Source organism: Pleurodeles waltl, chromosome 3_1 (assembly GCF_031143425.1).
Source record: "Pleurodeles waltl isolate 20211129_DDA chromosome 3_1, aPleWal1.hap1.20221129, whole genome shotgun sequence".
In the NCBI taxonomy this organism is placed as follows: domain Eukaryota; kingdom Metazoa; phylum Chordata; class Amphibia; order Caudata; family Salamandridae; genus Pleurodeles; species Pleurodeles waltl.
Window position 1 is genome coordinate 1,631,101,026 of NC_090440.1, and position 16,700 is coordinate 1,631,117,725.

The 16,700-nt window shown below is 44.2% G+C and overlaps 1 protein-coding gene across 6 annotated transcripts in view; it reads left to right on the forward strand.

Annotated features, from left to right (window-relative positions):
- The window catches only part of PPIG (peptidylprolyl isomerase G), a 243,413-nt gene extending 227,878 nt beyond the window's left edge, over nucleotides 1-15,535 (forward strand). For all 6 annotated transcript variants that reach the window (XM_069225296.1, XM_069225293.1, XM_069225295.1 and 3 more), the window contains one exon: nucleotides 13,688-15,535. In XM_069225296.1, the coding sequence (XP_069081397.1) occupies nucleotides 13,688-15,353 (1,666 nt within the window). In that variant the 3' untranslated portion in view covers nucleotides 15,354-15,535. The remainder of the gene's footprint in view (nucleotides 1-13,687) is intronic.
- Nucleotides 15,536-16,700: the final 1,165 nt, after the last annotated feature.

Below are 16,700 nucleotides of genomic sequence, written 5' to 3' on the forward strand. Positions count from 1 at the left end.
ATTTATTGTCATGGCTGCTGGTCAGATTATCCCCATATCTCTTGCCTAACAAAGGTCAACATCTTAAGATTACTTATGTTCCATGTCCATCTTTTGTCCTTTTTTCCTCATGCACACAAACTAATGTCTGCTGGACATCTCTTGTGGTTTTAGAGCATGACAATCTTTTTCAGCTCTGCTTCCAACCTGCTTACCTGGCTCCATATTTGGATGCCTTTTTCTACCTATGTCAGTGAAACTAGGCATTTTGTTTCAGCTTCCTTTCAGTAGAAATAGGAGGGGGGGCTTGCATACTACCTTGGACATCCACATATGGGCCTTGAGAAGACCTGATACAATGGCTATACGCCACAGACCTGAGAAATCCTTGTCCATCACTTGAGTGGCTGTAGATACACATGCTATGCATACTCCTGCCATCTAGCATTGCACTCAGACGTTTGCAAGTTGATTTTCTTCGAAGAAGTCTTTTCAGTCACAAAGTCTTTGTGACTGTCCCTGTTTTTATATGCTCATGGACATCGACTCCATTAGATTGTTTTTCTCCACAATCGAGTTCAGGTGTGAAACACCATTGCTCCCAGTCTCTATGGGTTTTGTCGCCATGGAGTTAGTTGCCTTCTTACTGTGCTTGTTCCACTCCTCGAGCCAATCGTTGTTGAGTGACTGAGCCACCATGTGCTACAGTCTACCTTCGTAGAATGAAGGTGCTCTCGAGATGATGGAACAGACATCCTCCGGAAGATGCCAACAGTGCCATTCTAAATACCCCTGTACGGATCTCATGCAGTCTGTAATCTTGGTCTCTCACTGGAGCAAGATAAGAGCAGTTGTGTGACTCTTGTTCGGCTTTCTGCAGCAAGTGAAGTCTGCTTTAGCAACAAAACAGACGGGTGGGCCCACAGCAGAGTGTCAGTCGTTCTCTGACACTTCGGACATCTTCGATGAGGCTGATCCTCTTGAGGAATCTGGTGAGTCACAGACACCCCTGTGTGGTAACCCAGTACCAAGATCATCGACTCCATCATGACCCAGAGCCAAAGGAGGAGGAGGAGGAGCTTCTGGAAGAAGAGGCACCTTAGGATGCTCAATCCAACTTGGTCGACCCTGGTCCTCGTTTGAAGTCCACACCTTGTGAGAGTACTGTTGATACTCAAGCCCTTCTCAAAGCCTAGGAACTGCTGCACGTCGGAGCCAAACACTGTCCCACTGGGGAATGGGTATAGAGCTCATTCTGAAGCCTCTGCCACCTTTCAGTGCTCCACCACCTCCCAGAGCTGGTCAACACCTAAGCAAAGCTTCAGAGCTGAAGAAAAACCCATCTGGGGACCTCAACCCTCATCCAGACTAGAGTCAGAGGATGCGTGGCTGTGCCAAATCCTCGAAACCAGCTCCACCCTCCAGGCCAAAAGCTCCACCCGCACCAACACTTCCTCCATCTGCCCCGAAACCACATTTTGGTCCAGAGCTTTTTGCCCATAACACGATGAAAGCCCAGTCTTTGAGAAATTGCAGCAGGAGTTGGACAAAATACAGAGACGGATTGTCATACACCCACATTCGGGCAAGATCTCTACTCAGAGAAGACCCTGCCAAAGAAGTGCATGCTTGCTTTCGAGGAAGTCCTACCACAGCACCCCAAGTTGCCTAAGGGCAAAGCTTCTGCTCCTACTCTATCTCTATCTCCACCACTGCTTCTACCACTGCCTCCACCGCCACCCCTGCCCCCACCTCCTATGAATTATCCTGAGGGGTCACCGGAGTCATACTCAGACATGTGCAGCCCTAGCCTTATTCCCCAGCTGAGGACTTTGCCCTAATCTACCCTGGACCCTCCAAAGACCCTTAAGAGGATTATGATGTGGACACTCGGACAGACCTAGATTTAGAACACGTCTCCGTCAGGGCCTCTCCACCCGATGAGACCAGGACGTGCCAAAGCGTCATTCAAAGTGCAGCTACCTACCATAAGGTGACCACCACGTCATTCCAGAGGAGAAAGATCTTTTGGTGGAGAAGTTCTCAGAGACAGACTGTTCCCTTCAATACCTTCCTGTGCTAAAGGGCATGGTAAAATCCACCTGGTACATCTTCGGTAGTCACACCTTGTATTCAGAAGTACAAGCCTACTCCCTCTAACCTGCTCTGTATTAGGTGTGATGCTGCAGGGAACAGAGTAGTGGTACGTCTGACTATACATTAGTGTATTACTAATTCCGTGGGCCTCCTCTCTTGTTACGATAGGGCTTACTGGAAGGAGTATTGTAAAAGAGGAGAGGAAGTTGTTGAAGAAGGCTAAGCCATCTCCAATGCTACTATTAGGTGTGCCCTAAATTCGACTGGTACAGCAGCCAGAGGAAGGAACACCTCCATCATCCTCAAGCACCAATTCAGAGTCTATATCTGGCTTTAAGTCAGAGGTGCAACAGCACCTTGTCATCTTGCTGTTCCATGTGGAGCACCTGTTAAGATCTCAGGTAGACACCAGGCTTGAGAAAATCAAGAAGGACACGGAGACCGCTAAAGTGATGGGTACCCTCCAGGTTCCTTCTGGCAGGGTGCTATTTTTGAAAGTAGGGCAGGGCTATCAACAACAGGGTGGCAGAGGCTTCTCAGAGGGCTCCTTTACAGGGAATAGTTCCAAATGCCGAGCCAGAGGTAATCCCAGTAAGGAAGCCTCTCCCTCTAAGAACTGACTTGCCCCAGTTTCACCTGTCGGAGGGAGACTTCATGGATTTTGGCTCGCTGGGAGAAGATCACCACAGACTGATGGGTCCTATACATCATGGGGCATAGCCGCTGCCTGGAGCCCATCTCAACCCCACCAAACATTGCACCTCACACCCACACCCTCAGCCTAAAACATCTCACATTACAGTAAGAGGAGGTTCCGGCGCTCCTACTCAAAGGAGCATAGAGCTGGTGCCCTATCATCACCAGGGCAAAAGCATCTACTCCCTATACTTCCTCATTCCCAAGAAGGACCGATTTCTGAGACCAGTCATCGACCGTCACCCTCTCAACAAATCCATCCTGTCAGAACATTTCCACATGGTCACTCTACAGCATGGGTACGCGCAAAATTTTTTCCAGGGGCCAAAAAGTTTGGTCTGTGGTGTGCCTGGGGGCTACTTTGATGCCAGGGCAATGGCGGTTGGGTGGGGTGGCTGGGGGGGATTGGTGGCAAGGTAGGTGTAGAAGAAGCAAAGAATATACATCTAGTGGCTGAAATACACAATAGGAAACCAGAAAACCTGGAATTAATCCCGGCTTACCCACTTTTCCAAATTGTGTGATCCGAGGCAATTTTTTAATCTCTCTTTACCTCCTTTCTCTGCATTATCACATTTAAGAGGACCTCGAAATATGATTCATGGTGTGTGCTGCACATAACCTGCTTCTATGTTTGATTTAATAAACCATAATTTGGTTCACGTATGATAGGAACCCAGGCCACCCATAAAGTGCACATACCAAGTGACATGCCTCTTTAATTTAGTGTTGGTGGTGTTCTCAGGGTAAGGAGAAGAATTAATGTTTCCAAATTTATGTTTGAAAACTATCACTTTTAAATGAATACATCTCAATGCACTGATAAAATAAATTGTAGTAAGGCGAGAAGGTTCTGCATGTTAACTAAATACACTTTTTTAATTTTGAAGAGACTGTCTTAGTTTTACACTTATGCTGCAAGATGTCTTTAAAAATTAAGGTGTTTCTAAAGTTAGGTGCAGGAGTCCCTAGTTACTTCCTTTCTTTAACACCAATAAAGTTTGAACTAAATGATTGTGTGTCTATTTAATATTTTTATTGTTAGTGTGGTCGAGCAAACAGCTGCCCGGTGCTCCTGTAGCCTAAGGGGCCGCATGTAAAGGCCAGAGGGGCTGCATGAGGCCCGCGGGCCGTACTTTGCTGCATCAAGGCAACTTCATGGTCACTGTGGACCTGAAGGATGCTGTTTTGCTTTCACTACTGACCGAGCTGACAAACATCTCTGGAATGCATTTCTCAGTTCAAAGAAGACATTTATTATTATTTCACCACGAGGTTTCTAAAAGGAGGTTAGTAGGTCAAAAACACGTTTAAAAATAGTCACAGCAATTAAAGGAAAATATATCAATTTCAACTGCAATGTACACAGCACATGTTTGTAGTTATGATTATGCAAAGCAAAGAATAAAGTAAAAATTCATCAACGTAGGGCCTGTCAAGCTCTTCATCTTTGTCATGCCAGCAAGAAGATGACCCCATTCAACTGTGCGAAAGAGATATCCACCCTCACGGGACAAACATCAGGCATTTGACTTCCAGTCCTGACCGAGGTCTTGGAAATTCCACCGCTACTGAGCAGGGCCACCTTTTTATATCTTAAAGAACCGAAAGGGCATTTTGGAGGGAACCCCTCCCATGAAAGAGAAATATTCAAACATGCTGGCTACTGTAGGTCAGAGTTGGAAGGCATTTCTCCCAAGGCCAAACCATTCCCTGCACTGAAAAAACATAAGTCTGGTACATTCTTATCATGCTGACTGACTGAAAGAATATGAAAAACAAGCACAGTTTACCATGTGGAAAAACACAGGTCAACTGCAATGTCTAACGCTACGATGAAGTCAATAGGCAGCTAAACTGAATACAAAATGTAATCTGCAATTGGTGAACACTGTACAACTAATCCAGATGCAAAGTGGTGAAACACAAAGTCAGTGGTCAAAAATACATATTTCCCTACAGATGCCTACTTTCACATCGCAATTCATACAGCTTATCAGCGCTACCTGCACTTCATGGTAAGTGGTCAACACTACTAGTTCAAGGTGCCGCCCTTTGACATCACCACAGCTCCAGTGGTCTTCATCACATGTTTAGCAGTGGTAGCCACTGATCTCAGGAGGTAAGGAGTTTGTCTTCCCCTAACTAGATCATTAGTTGATCAAGAGCCAAGCAGACAGGAACGCCTAGCCCACACCCAGGTTGCAATCACCCACTTACACAGTCTAGGGTTCACAGTGAATGCCACAAACTCTCACTTGGAGCCACTCGAAGTCAAACCCTTACTAGGTTTTTAGTCCAAGTCAGTCATGGGCAAAGATTTCCCCAGCCCCCAAAGGATGCAACATTCCAACAGCTTCTACCTCCTTTTCAGCCTCTCCATCCACATAATTATGCGCCTTCTAGAATAGTTGGCTTCTTACATTGTCATAGTGCCTCACACCAGACTTCAAATGTGCCTACCTCCGGAGTGCCTCTGAAGCCAGTGGTCACAAGTGAAGGGTCAGTTGGAGCATCTAGTGTTGGTATTCCATTCCACACACTGAGGTTAAACATGCTCTTATGTACTATACTGATAGAACCAAATCCTTCTGTAAAACCCAACAACTATTTGTAGGTTTTTCACAGCCTCTTAAAGGCCATGCCATTTCTAAGGCTGGGATTGCAAGATGGATTGTCAAATGCATCCAAACCTCTTATGCTAAATCTAAAAGAACCCTATCTCCACCCCCCCCTCTCCCACCCATGCTACACTCCACCTCCAAACGGGGTATTGCTGTGGCTTTTCTGGGGAACATACCCATAGTGGATATTTGTAAATATGCTAGGTTGTCAACTCTACACACATTTACAAAACATAATTATGTGGACATCTTTTTAAAACAGCAAGCCAGCAAGGCTGTTCCAGACCTTTGCACCATCCACTGATTAGCCACTGCTTAGGGGAGTATTGTTTTTCAGTTGATGCAGAGCATGTGTGTCCACGGCCATACATGCTATGAATGGATTATGTTACTTACCCTGTAATCATCTGTTTGTTGCAAGTAGTGCTGTAGGTTCACATGTGCCATCTTCCTTGTTGGAAGCCTGTGTTTGTTACAGATATCTTCCACTGTTAATATTATGCATGGGCCCTGTTCTTTCCTACTCACTATTTAATTCCTAATCACACCTGTTGGGTGAAAAACAACTTAACAGTGTAGTCGGTGCCCATGTGCATCCAAGACCAGAGGGGAGTCACCAAGACCTTGTGACTCGAAAGATTTCTTCAAAGAAAAGTAACTTGCAAATGTCTGATCTCAACACTGGATGCAATAAGTACACAGAGCTTGTGAATCTACACCACCACATGCAGCAAACAGCTGCTTACATGGTAAGTAACAGAGGGGGTCATTATGACCCCGGCGGTGAGAGTTAATGTGGCGGTAGTACCGCCAACAGACTGGCGGTAAATCACGCCACATTATGAGAATAGCGGGTTGGCTGTAGCTAACCCGCAACTTCTCCACTCATACCGTCATGGCGGTATCAGCCGCCGGGCCGGAGATAGTACTGCTGGCGGGATTATGAGCCCGCCTACCGCCATGGTTTTCGTGGCGTTGAAAACAATGGCGGGATGCCCTACCAGTGACAGGGAATTCCTTCCCTGTCACCGGTAGGCGTCTTTCCCAACTGCCCAACACACACCTGACACACCCCAACACCCCCTCCATCCAAAGCCCCCACACACGCCCATACACACACTAATCCCCCACCCCGACATCCAAATACACCCCCCTCCCTCGATCCAAACACACACCCACTACCACCGATTATCTCACCCCCACCATATATGCACCATGCATACACCCAATCACTCACACTGCCATACATGCATTCATACATGCATACTTCCAGACATGCCCGCACATATACTTACACAATCACTCACACGCATACAACCACGCAAACAACACAACACCCACACAGACACATTCACACACTCACACATTCATGCACACACTCAGACACACCCAACACCCCCCTCCCCAGTCGGAAGCCCGACTTACCTTGCGCAAGGAGGTCTTCCTGCAGGGAACAGGAAGGGATACGGACACTGCCAGCAGCGCCCCACCAGCAAAACACTGCCAGGCCATATTACTTGTCATAATACGGCTGGCGGCGTTCAACTGGCGTGGCTGTGCTGGTGGTAGCAGTGCCCCCTGGCTACAATGAACACTGCAGGATTTCAACCCTTCTTTTGGCAGAAGTCCTCCAGTGCTCATAATACGGCAGACAGATGGTAGCCGCAGTGCGGTATTTTGATGGCAGTGGTTGGCAGTTTTTACCATCAATATCGAAATGACCACCATAATGCATCCATGTGCCTGTATAACTGCTTTCACTGGAGAAATTTCTCGATTTGCATGCGGTTAGAAATTTGAGTAAGGATGAGATGGGGATTCAGTCACCATTACAACTTCATGCTTTGTGAGTACTGTGCCCCAATCCACAAAGGTTTATTGAAATATTGAAACACACCCCGCTCCTTAATGACTCTGTTGTAAAAGTAATGCTTCTATTTTTGTAATGAGCCTTTTAGGAGTTGCAGGCACTTCAATATTTTAATGGTTACTAAAAAAAACTACCATGCAGTGAATTTGGTACACAAACATACATCTGGGATCTCTACCTATCTTCCCGTGCAGGGTAGATGTGATACCCTTGTTGGCATAGATTGCCACTTTACCAAATAAGAGGGTTTCAACTGCACCCATCCAATAAGCCACAAAAGGTCCTGGGTCTGTGTATGAGAAATGTGAACATGATGGTGCTTTTTGGAGAATCGAAAGTTGTGGAAAACAGTTGTGGAAGTGCAAAGTATCATGCTTAAATACACTACTGATTTCTGGGATATAGCCTGCTGTCGAAAGCTGGCTATTTATGCAGTGTACCATTATACACTATGCAAAGAGTACAGGTGACCATTATTGGCTGATAGAGGTTAAAGTAATAATCCTGAATACTCTCTTTTGTGGTAGTGTGGGCCAGCCGTTTAGGCTTATCAGAGGGTAGTGCTAAGCATTTATTGAACAGTCAATAAATTTAGACACACACCCAAGAAGAAACTTGAGACCAATTTAGAAACATAGTACAGCTGTTTATATTAATTGAGACACCAAGATCTACACAATCAGGTAAGTACTTTTCAAGATAGAAATTTTATGAAATACAGAAAATACAGCTGTCAAATCTGAGGCATGAGCCTTGAATGCAGTAATGTTATCCTATAGGGAAAAGCATACACTGCACAAGGTCACTAGCAGTAGATTTAAAGGACTGTTCTTCTGGACTTAAGGTAAGTAGGGGTCAAGGTCTCTAGAACCCCCAGCATTTTGGGGTTACCTGCCCTGATGTGTCCGGGTGCAGAGGTGATCCTCGCGGTGGTAGCCTTGGGCGCTACATTTTGAAGTCAAAGGAAGAAGTACTTTGAAGAAAAGGACTGTAAGTGAGGACTGGGTGACCATTCCGGCTGAACCCACATGGGGGCTAGCTTGGTCATTGAGGGTCTCATCTCTGCAGAGACCCTGGTGGGGGGGGAGGGGCTTAGGTCTTTTGTCTGGCGGGTGGCCGAGTTAGAGGCTTTCACTGTTCTTAGGGTATCTGCAGAAGAGGGGAAAGAAACATTGCAGAACGACTCCTGGCATGGAACTTGCCTCTGTTGAAGTCACTCAATGTGTAGGTAAGTTTTTGTGGTGGTGGTGTGCTGGCTGAATACAAACAAGACTTTGTGCTTGCAACTGGCGTTGGTACCCCGGGTATTGGTGCAGAGAGGCTCCGGGCAGGCTCAGCATCTCGAAGACTCGCTGGGTTGATGGGTCTGCACTCCTGGACACTCGGGATTCTCTTACTGGTGAGATGCTTCCATAGTGGACCCCATGGTCAGCAAAATGAGGGACCTGACAGTGGCAGTTGGTGTGTACTGGTGCAGGGAAGAGGCTCCTCCTCCTCTCCTCCTCCTCCTCTCCTCTTGAAGTGCTGGCAGACCTTCAAGGCTTTTGGAGGATGCATAGCTGTAGGAATGGGACTTTGCAGTTGTCTGGACTGGAGCAGGTAGGCAGAGTTTGGTGCCAAATTCCTCAGCTAGTCCCCCGTCCTTGCATTGGTCGGCTCTTCTTTGTCCTTCTGCTTCTTTAGTCAGTTGAGTCAGAGTTTCTGGTGTCAGTGGGCCACTTAAATACTCACTTTAGGGATATTGAGGGGAGGGTAGTAGCCAATGGACTACTTACCCCTGTTATGACTATACCCCCCATATGACCACTTCCTGTGGGGAGTGGGCATAACCCTGTCCCACAGCTTCTAGTTCCACCAAACACGCTTACCTGCATAGCTAATGTCCCGCCTGTCCTGGTGCCAAATGGGCCTCAGGGCAGGGTGTGACATATCCCAGGTCTGGGGGAAGCTGGGCTCACATATCAAAGTGAGCAGGGACTCTGGCCTTGGAAAACAGATTCATTAGCTATCCTCCTGGAGGAGGTGATAACACCTTCCTGTGGAGTAGGCATTGTTTCTATGCCTCTGAGAGTGTGGGCTTCCACCTCCAGGGAGGTCAGAAACTCGTCAGTGGTGGCAGGCTGGTCAATACCAGTCAGCCAGCACACTAGAGGACTAGTATGGTGCATGTCACAATAAATTCAGTACTGGCATCATTATGGAGTTCTTAAGATGAGGTGTTTGATAGCAAACACTATAGGTTTCAGTGAAGTCATTATGTAGCTGGGTAACTTGTAATAACCAGTGCCCAGTACATACTTGTAGATGGCTTACCTGTTCACTTGTAATGTATAGGATTCAAACTAGCGATCACAGGGGCATATCTGTTCATGCAGGTATTGCCTCACATAAAATATAATGTATTACGCCTTAGGGCTCTGAGTCCTGCAGTAGGGGGTGACTCACATATTAAATGTCTTGACCTTAGTTAGCTGTGATCCTGCAAGTGGCCCAGGAAGTTTACAAAGGCCATTGCAGCTTCTGCTTGGGCAGTCCTAAAGATGTTCATGCCCACTTTCATTCTCTCCGACCCTCTTCACTGCTTCTTTTCCAAGGCCCTGCATTTGCTACCATCAAGCCTTTGACGTCGGACTCTGGTTTGGGAACAGCAGGATCCAGTGACTCAATTAGAACAGATTTTCTTTAACACAGCTGCTCTCTTAAGTGTCCTGCAAATTATATCTTACTTTCGTTTCACCAGGCCAATTTCAGCATTTCCTACATTCTTGGCTTGCCTATTCATCAGCCATATTGCCTTTCTCGCACTCAGTAGCACTTAAAGTCACCTGTCATAGGAATGCCTATTGTGACCTATTTTGAACAACAGCAGCAATACTTAAATGGGATTTTGTGTCCGCATATTGCTTATCATTAGTTGACTTTCTTGTCAGCCTCATTTGCTTGCTCCCCATTCAGTGGCTTTCTTGCATGTTCTTGTGTTTGTCCCGCCCCGGAGCCCAGAGCATAGCTTGTTTACCATCATTCTGATGAGGTGACATTTATCCTTCCCCTGCTTACATTAAGAGAACTACTTTTTTTATTGTTCCCTATTTTGCTCTCTTTTCCTCCATTCACATCCATACCTTCCCCCCCCCCCCCCAACCTCCGCCCTCTCTGTGTTGCTGACCCACACCCGAGCCAGTCCTTTGTTTCCGCCCAGCACTCCCACTCGTTTTTTTTTTTTTTTTGCATCTCTCTAGACTCCCCCGTTGCTCCTCTGAGCCAAAGTGCTCACCACCACTCGCCAGTGGTGTTGACTTGCTTTATACTATACCCATTCTTCTCTTCCTCTCCCACTGCTTTTTAGAAGGCCTGACAGTTGCAATTTGCAACCGGGCTTCTCTTTACAGACTTTACACAGACTTTATTTTTTTTTATTGGTGGTTTCCATCTTGGAACAATACAATTAAAACGGCCAAAATGGCTGTCGCATTACGACATACAGGGAGTGCAGAATTATTAGGCAAATGAGTATTTTGACCACATCATCCTCTTTATGCATGTTGTCTTACTCCAAGCTGTATAGGCTCGAAAACCTACTACCAATTAAGCATATTAGGTGATGTGCATCTCTGTAATGAGAAGGGGTGTGGTCTAATGACATCAACACCCTATATCAGGTGTGCATAATTATTAGGCAACTTCCTTTCCTTTGGCAAAATGGGTCAAAAGAAGGACTTGACAGGCTCAGAAAAGTCAAAAATAGTGAGATATCTTGCAGAGGGATGCAGCACTCTTAAAATTGCAAAGCTTCTGAAGCGTGATCATCGAACAATCAAGCGTTTCATTCAAAATAGTCAACAGGGTCGCAAGAAGCGTGTGGAAAAACCAAGGCGCAAAATAACTGCCCATGAACTGAGAAAAGTCAAGCGTGCAGCTGCCACGATGCCATTTGCCACCAGTTTGGCCATATTTCAGAGCTGCAACATCACTGGAGTGCCCAAAAGCACAAGGTGTGCAATACTCAGAGACATGGCCAAGGTAAGAAAGGCTGAAAGACGACCACCACTGAACAAGACACACAAGCTGAAACGTCAAGACTGGGCCAAGAAATATCTCAAGACAGATTTTTCTAAGGTTTTATGGACTGATGAAATGAGAGTGAGTCTTGATGGGCCAGATGGATGGGCCCGTGGCTGGATTGGTAAAGGGCAGAGAGCTCCAGTCCGACTCAGACGCCAGCAAGGTGGAGGTGGAGTACTGGTTTGGGCTGGTATCATCAAAGATGAGCTTGTGGGGCCTTTTCGGGTTGAGGATGGAGTCAAGCTCAACTCCCAGTCCTACTGCCAGTTCCTGGAAGACACCTTCTTCAAGCAGTGGTACAGGAAGAAGTCTGCATCCTTCAAGAAAAACATGATTTTCATGCAGGACAATGCTCCATCACCCGCGTCCAAGTACTCCACAGCGTGGCTGGCAAGAAAGGGTATAAAAGAAGGAAATCTAATGACATGGCCTCCTTGTTCACCTGATCTGAACCCCATTGAGAACCTGTGGTCCATCATCAAATGTGAGATTTACAAGGAGGGAAAACAGTACACCTCTCTGAACAGTGTCTGGGAGGCTGTGGTTGCTGCTGCACGCAATGTTGATGGTGAACAGATCAAAACACTGACAGAATCCATGGATGGCAGGCTTTTGAGTGTCCTTGCAAAGAAAGGTGGCTATATTGGTCACTGATTTGTTTTTGTTTTGTTTTTGAATGTCAGAAATGTATATTTGTGAATGTTGAGATGTTATATTGGTTTCACTGGTAATAATAAATAATTGAAATGGGTATATATTTTTTTTTGTTAAGTTGCCTAATAATTATGCACAGTAATAGTCACCTGCACACACAGATATCCCCCTAACATAGCTAAAACTAAAAACAAACTAAAAACTACTTCCAAAAATATTCAGCTTTGATATTAATGAGTTTTTTGGGTTCATTGAGAACATGGTTGTTGTTCAATAATAAAATTAATCCTCAAAAATACAACTTGCCTAATAATTCTGCACTCCCTGTATGTATGTCTGGGTGACACGTGCCCATAATTAATTGGGCTGGTGCCATAATGGCCCCTTCATCTTCAGGAACGCAGGCACATGGAGAGTGACACAGCCATGCGTACAAGTCATAACGCTGAGTGCAGATTTTGAGGGTTTTTGCAAATGCTTTTTTACAGTGCATACTACTTTACAAATCCCGGTGCGAGCGATGGATTATTACAATTATTGCCTGTTACTAGGTTTGGGGGAGAGGGCTTTGTGTGCATGCAGGAAAGTACGCACATAGTTACGGTAAATTATTAAATTTCTCTCAACGGGAAGAGAATTAGTGAAGAGATTGATTGCAATTCTGACTTAGAACTTGACCAAATATAATTTGATTGTGGGCAAATCACTTCATATCCCTATTTCTCAAGTTTAAAATACGTGAGTGATGTAGACAATGCGCAATTGCATAAACATTTGTGATGTACAAATATAAGGACTTTGTTAGAATGCCCCCTTTTGCGTGCCGGTTATCATTTGCACAAACACCTTGCACAATACTCTTCGGCACCCCATGTTTGAGATGCCTCGGCTGTAATACAAATGTTCTATGCAAAGCACTCTGCTGCGTCTTGTGACTACGTTTGTGGCCTAAAAAAGTATCAGCCAGTTAATACGGCATTGCTAGTGAGTGGCAATGTCAAGTGAATCCCTAGCTGTTTTGTGTTCTCTTTTTTGTGTCTTTCGCTCTCAATCACAAAAACACACACTATGAATCCTTCTCCCTTTCCTTGCTTTTGCATCCCTGGCCTTGTTTTTGCTTCCTTTGCCCTCTTTTTTTCCCCTTCCTTGCCCCTTTTCTCCCTCCCTCTGACTCTCACTTTCGTAGAATTGCAGAAATATTTTGCGATGGATTTCAGCAGTACTGTGACCAAGCACAGTGTACTTAATGTATGCCAATCGAAGACACCTTTTCTCATTTGACATATTCACATGGGACAGTCACTGTTAGAGGTTGAGATATAACCTCTGCATTTTGAAGTGAAAGGTTCATAACGTTGAGTACATGTGTCACTGCAGATCCTGCATTACTGGATTGCTAAACATAGCTTTAAATAACTTGAATACGCATGGCCTAGAGTACAGCTATAATCATATGCATCTCATGGAATCGACATAAGGGATGGAACTAAACATAAGGGAATATTGCATCATATTTGTTAAAGGTGTTTTAATGTTTGTGTGTTATTGATGACTTGCACAGCTCTGTGTAAGTTTGCAAACTAAAAAGGTTGTGCATAATAAATGCATAGATAGTTGTGCATAATAAATGCATAGATAGTGTATCTTAATAGCACTAGGTACATAAAAAAACATTCAAGTACATTTTCTCTAATTTATTTTCTAGAGGTGAAGTGAATGAGAACAAGACAGAAAATGAAAAAAGTCCAGTCAAAAGTAAAGAAATGAAAACATCAGAACACGAGCAATTATCTGTAAGCCCAACCCGAAGAGTTGAAAAGCCAAAAAAACCGAAGGAACATAAATCCATCAGTAAAGACCGAGAACACAAAAGGCAAACGGAAAAGGAAGAGCTGCATAACAAAAGCAAAGGAAAGAAAAGAGCCAGGTCAAAAAGCCGAAGTAATAGCAAAGAAAATGTGAAAAGTAAGGCTAGTGAATCCAAGCATAGCCGGCACGAGGACAAGAGAATGAAATCAAGAAGTAAAGACCGAGATCACGAGAGGGGTAAAGAAAAGGAAAAGCACTCTGATGGCAAAGGAAGAGATAGGGAAAGCAGTAAAGATAAAGATAAGGAGAAGTCAAAACAAGCTAGCTCTAAAAGCAATGAGCAGAACTGTAAAAAGAGCAGGGAACCAGAGAAGGAAAAACGTGGTAGGTCGAGAAGCAGGGAGCGAGAATCAACAAAAGGAAAGCATAGTTCCAACAGCAGAGTCACTGAGCCCAGCAAAAGCAGTGACAAAGTGAAAAGAGCAAGATCTAGAAGCAAAGAAACAGACCAAAGTAAAAGTAAGGATCAGCCGAAAAATAGAGAGCGGGCTAAGTCAAGAAGTAAGGAGAGGCATCACAGCAGAGACCAGACAAAAAACAAGGAATCTGTTCAGCTGAAAAGTAAAGAACGGGGGAGAAGTAGAAGCAAGGAACAATCAAATAAGTCAAAAGCCCGGTCAAAAAGCAAGGAGCACGAGTCAAGCAAAAGTAAAGGCCAGTTAAATAAAGGAAAGAACTATTCAGAAGGTAAAGAACGAGAACGCAGTAGAGGTAAAGATCATGTGACGAGCAAAGAGAGTACCCATACAAGTAGAAGTAAAGACCACTCAAGCAAAAAAGATGGAGTTAGGCCAAGAAGTAAAGAACGAGAAGGAAGTAGGAGTAAAGACCATCACAAAATCAAAGAGAGGGCGAAGTCAAAAAGTAAAGAACGAGGACGAAGCAGAAGTAAAGAACAATCAAAAAGCAAGGAGAAAGCCAAGTCCAAAAGTAAGGAACGAGCACGGAGCATAAGCAAGGATCACCTAAAAAATGGTAAAAGGACACGATCCAAAAGTAAGGACAGAGAGCGAAGTAAAAGTAAAGATCAGCAAAAACACAAAGGTACTGAAACAAAAAGAAAAGATCGATCAGGAAGCAGGAGCAGAAAAATATCACCAGAAAAGCACATCAAAGAGAATAGAAGAAGGTTTCACTCCGAAAGCCCAGAAAGTCAAAAACGTAGCAAAGAAAATAGTAAAAATAAAGACACTATAAGTCCTCCTGAAAAAAATGACACTGAAAGCCAACAGATACAGCCTTCTGAAGGCGTTGATGGTATTGACCCTGTAAATGCAGAGAAAAACCACATACTGGGTACATATTCAGACTCTCAAAATAAGCAAAGTAGCATAGAGAGAGACATCCAATCATCTTCACAGTGGAATATGGAGATAGAAGAAACCAGGTCACCGGACAAAGATATGTACATATTATCCAAAAACAATGAGAGCGAGCAGAGCCAGGATCTTCCAAAGGATTGTGCAGCTAGTCCTACGTCAGATGGTGAAGGGAGCGGTTGAGTGAATTTTACAGACTTCTGTGCTCTCCTTGTCTCGACATAGGTCAGAGGTTTGGGAACACAATTGAAGAACATTCATTTTGTATGTGGACTTTTGTTTCATTTCTTTTCTTTTTGATAATCTTCAGTCTGGATGGAGCATTTGTACTGCTGCAGTTTTAATAAACTTGAACTGAGAAATGATTTCCATGTTATGAGTGTTAAAGACTTCCTCGTTTCTCTGTGTTGCACAGTCCAAGGTTACTGTTGAGGCTGTATTTTGATTTGCAGTCTTGTTTTACCTTTGAAACAAATGCTATGTATAAAGATACTTTTTTGTGGAAATGCTAGAGTATCTTTCTTAACTTGAAAATATATTTTCTTAAGAATTCTTGTTTGAAGGTTTCTCCTGGTTTTGTGGCGTTCACACTGTTGACGATCAGAGTGTACAGAAGTATTGCATGTTAGACAGTTTTTAAATGCAATTTTCATTTCCCATAAGATTGATTTTTTTTTTTTTTTTTTTTTAATACAAATCGGGTAATGTTCAGGAGCATGATTTTTAATGTTAATAAAGTCGAAGGCTTGGCTGAAAATGGATATGTGCATTAGAGAGCCGTTAAGCGTGAAAGTATGTTGGCATTTATTGAGCAAGTGCTTCGGATTTGATAAGTATTTTCAGCTTCAGTCATAACTTTTCTAGTCTAGCTGGCATTAACGCTGAAACAGAAAAAACTCTGCGACAGTATTGTGCTATCTTGTACATAGTGTGCAATGCAGAGAAAAAAAGCATGCCAATAGTTTGCACCAGTGCAGAGAGCCATACGGGTCGTCATGGTTTGGTCAGTTTTACAATATGAATTTAGTAGAGTGGAAACTTCTGGCTTTCTAATGGCAAATATGCATTAACCTGAGACCTATTCTGTAGTTTATTGCCTAGAGTGTGGTGTATTCCTCGAATAGGAAAGGGTGCCCAGCTGAAAATAATTAGAGTGGTTGCTAACCAAATATCACAGAACCCAATTCAAAGAGGTATTAGCGCTTCTACATCTCACCTAGGTAGGCATATGGCCTAATGTACGAATGTTAGTCTACTTACTTGTATGTGAATGTAAATTTGCATTTGTGAATGGATTTGCTCACACAGGAAATTCCTTCTACATATTGCACACTGGCGGATTTGTGGGCATTCAGGGTGTGGTGAAGGTCCACAAACCACAGATTTGTGGGTATTCACAAACATGTACATTAGCTGCTGTCATGTAGGAGTAAATCTGTTTTAAGGATGTTGAAGGGCTAGTGAACTGCTCCCAAACTGGTGGAGTGTGAACAAAGAGTTTCTTCGTAGGTTAAAGTATTGAGAATAAGA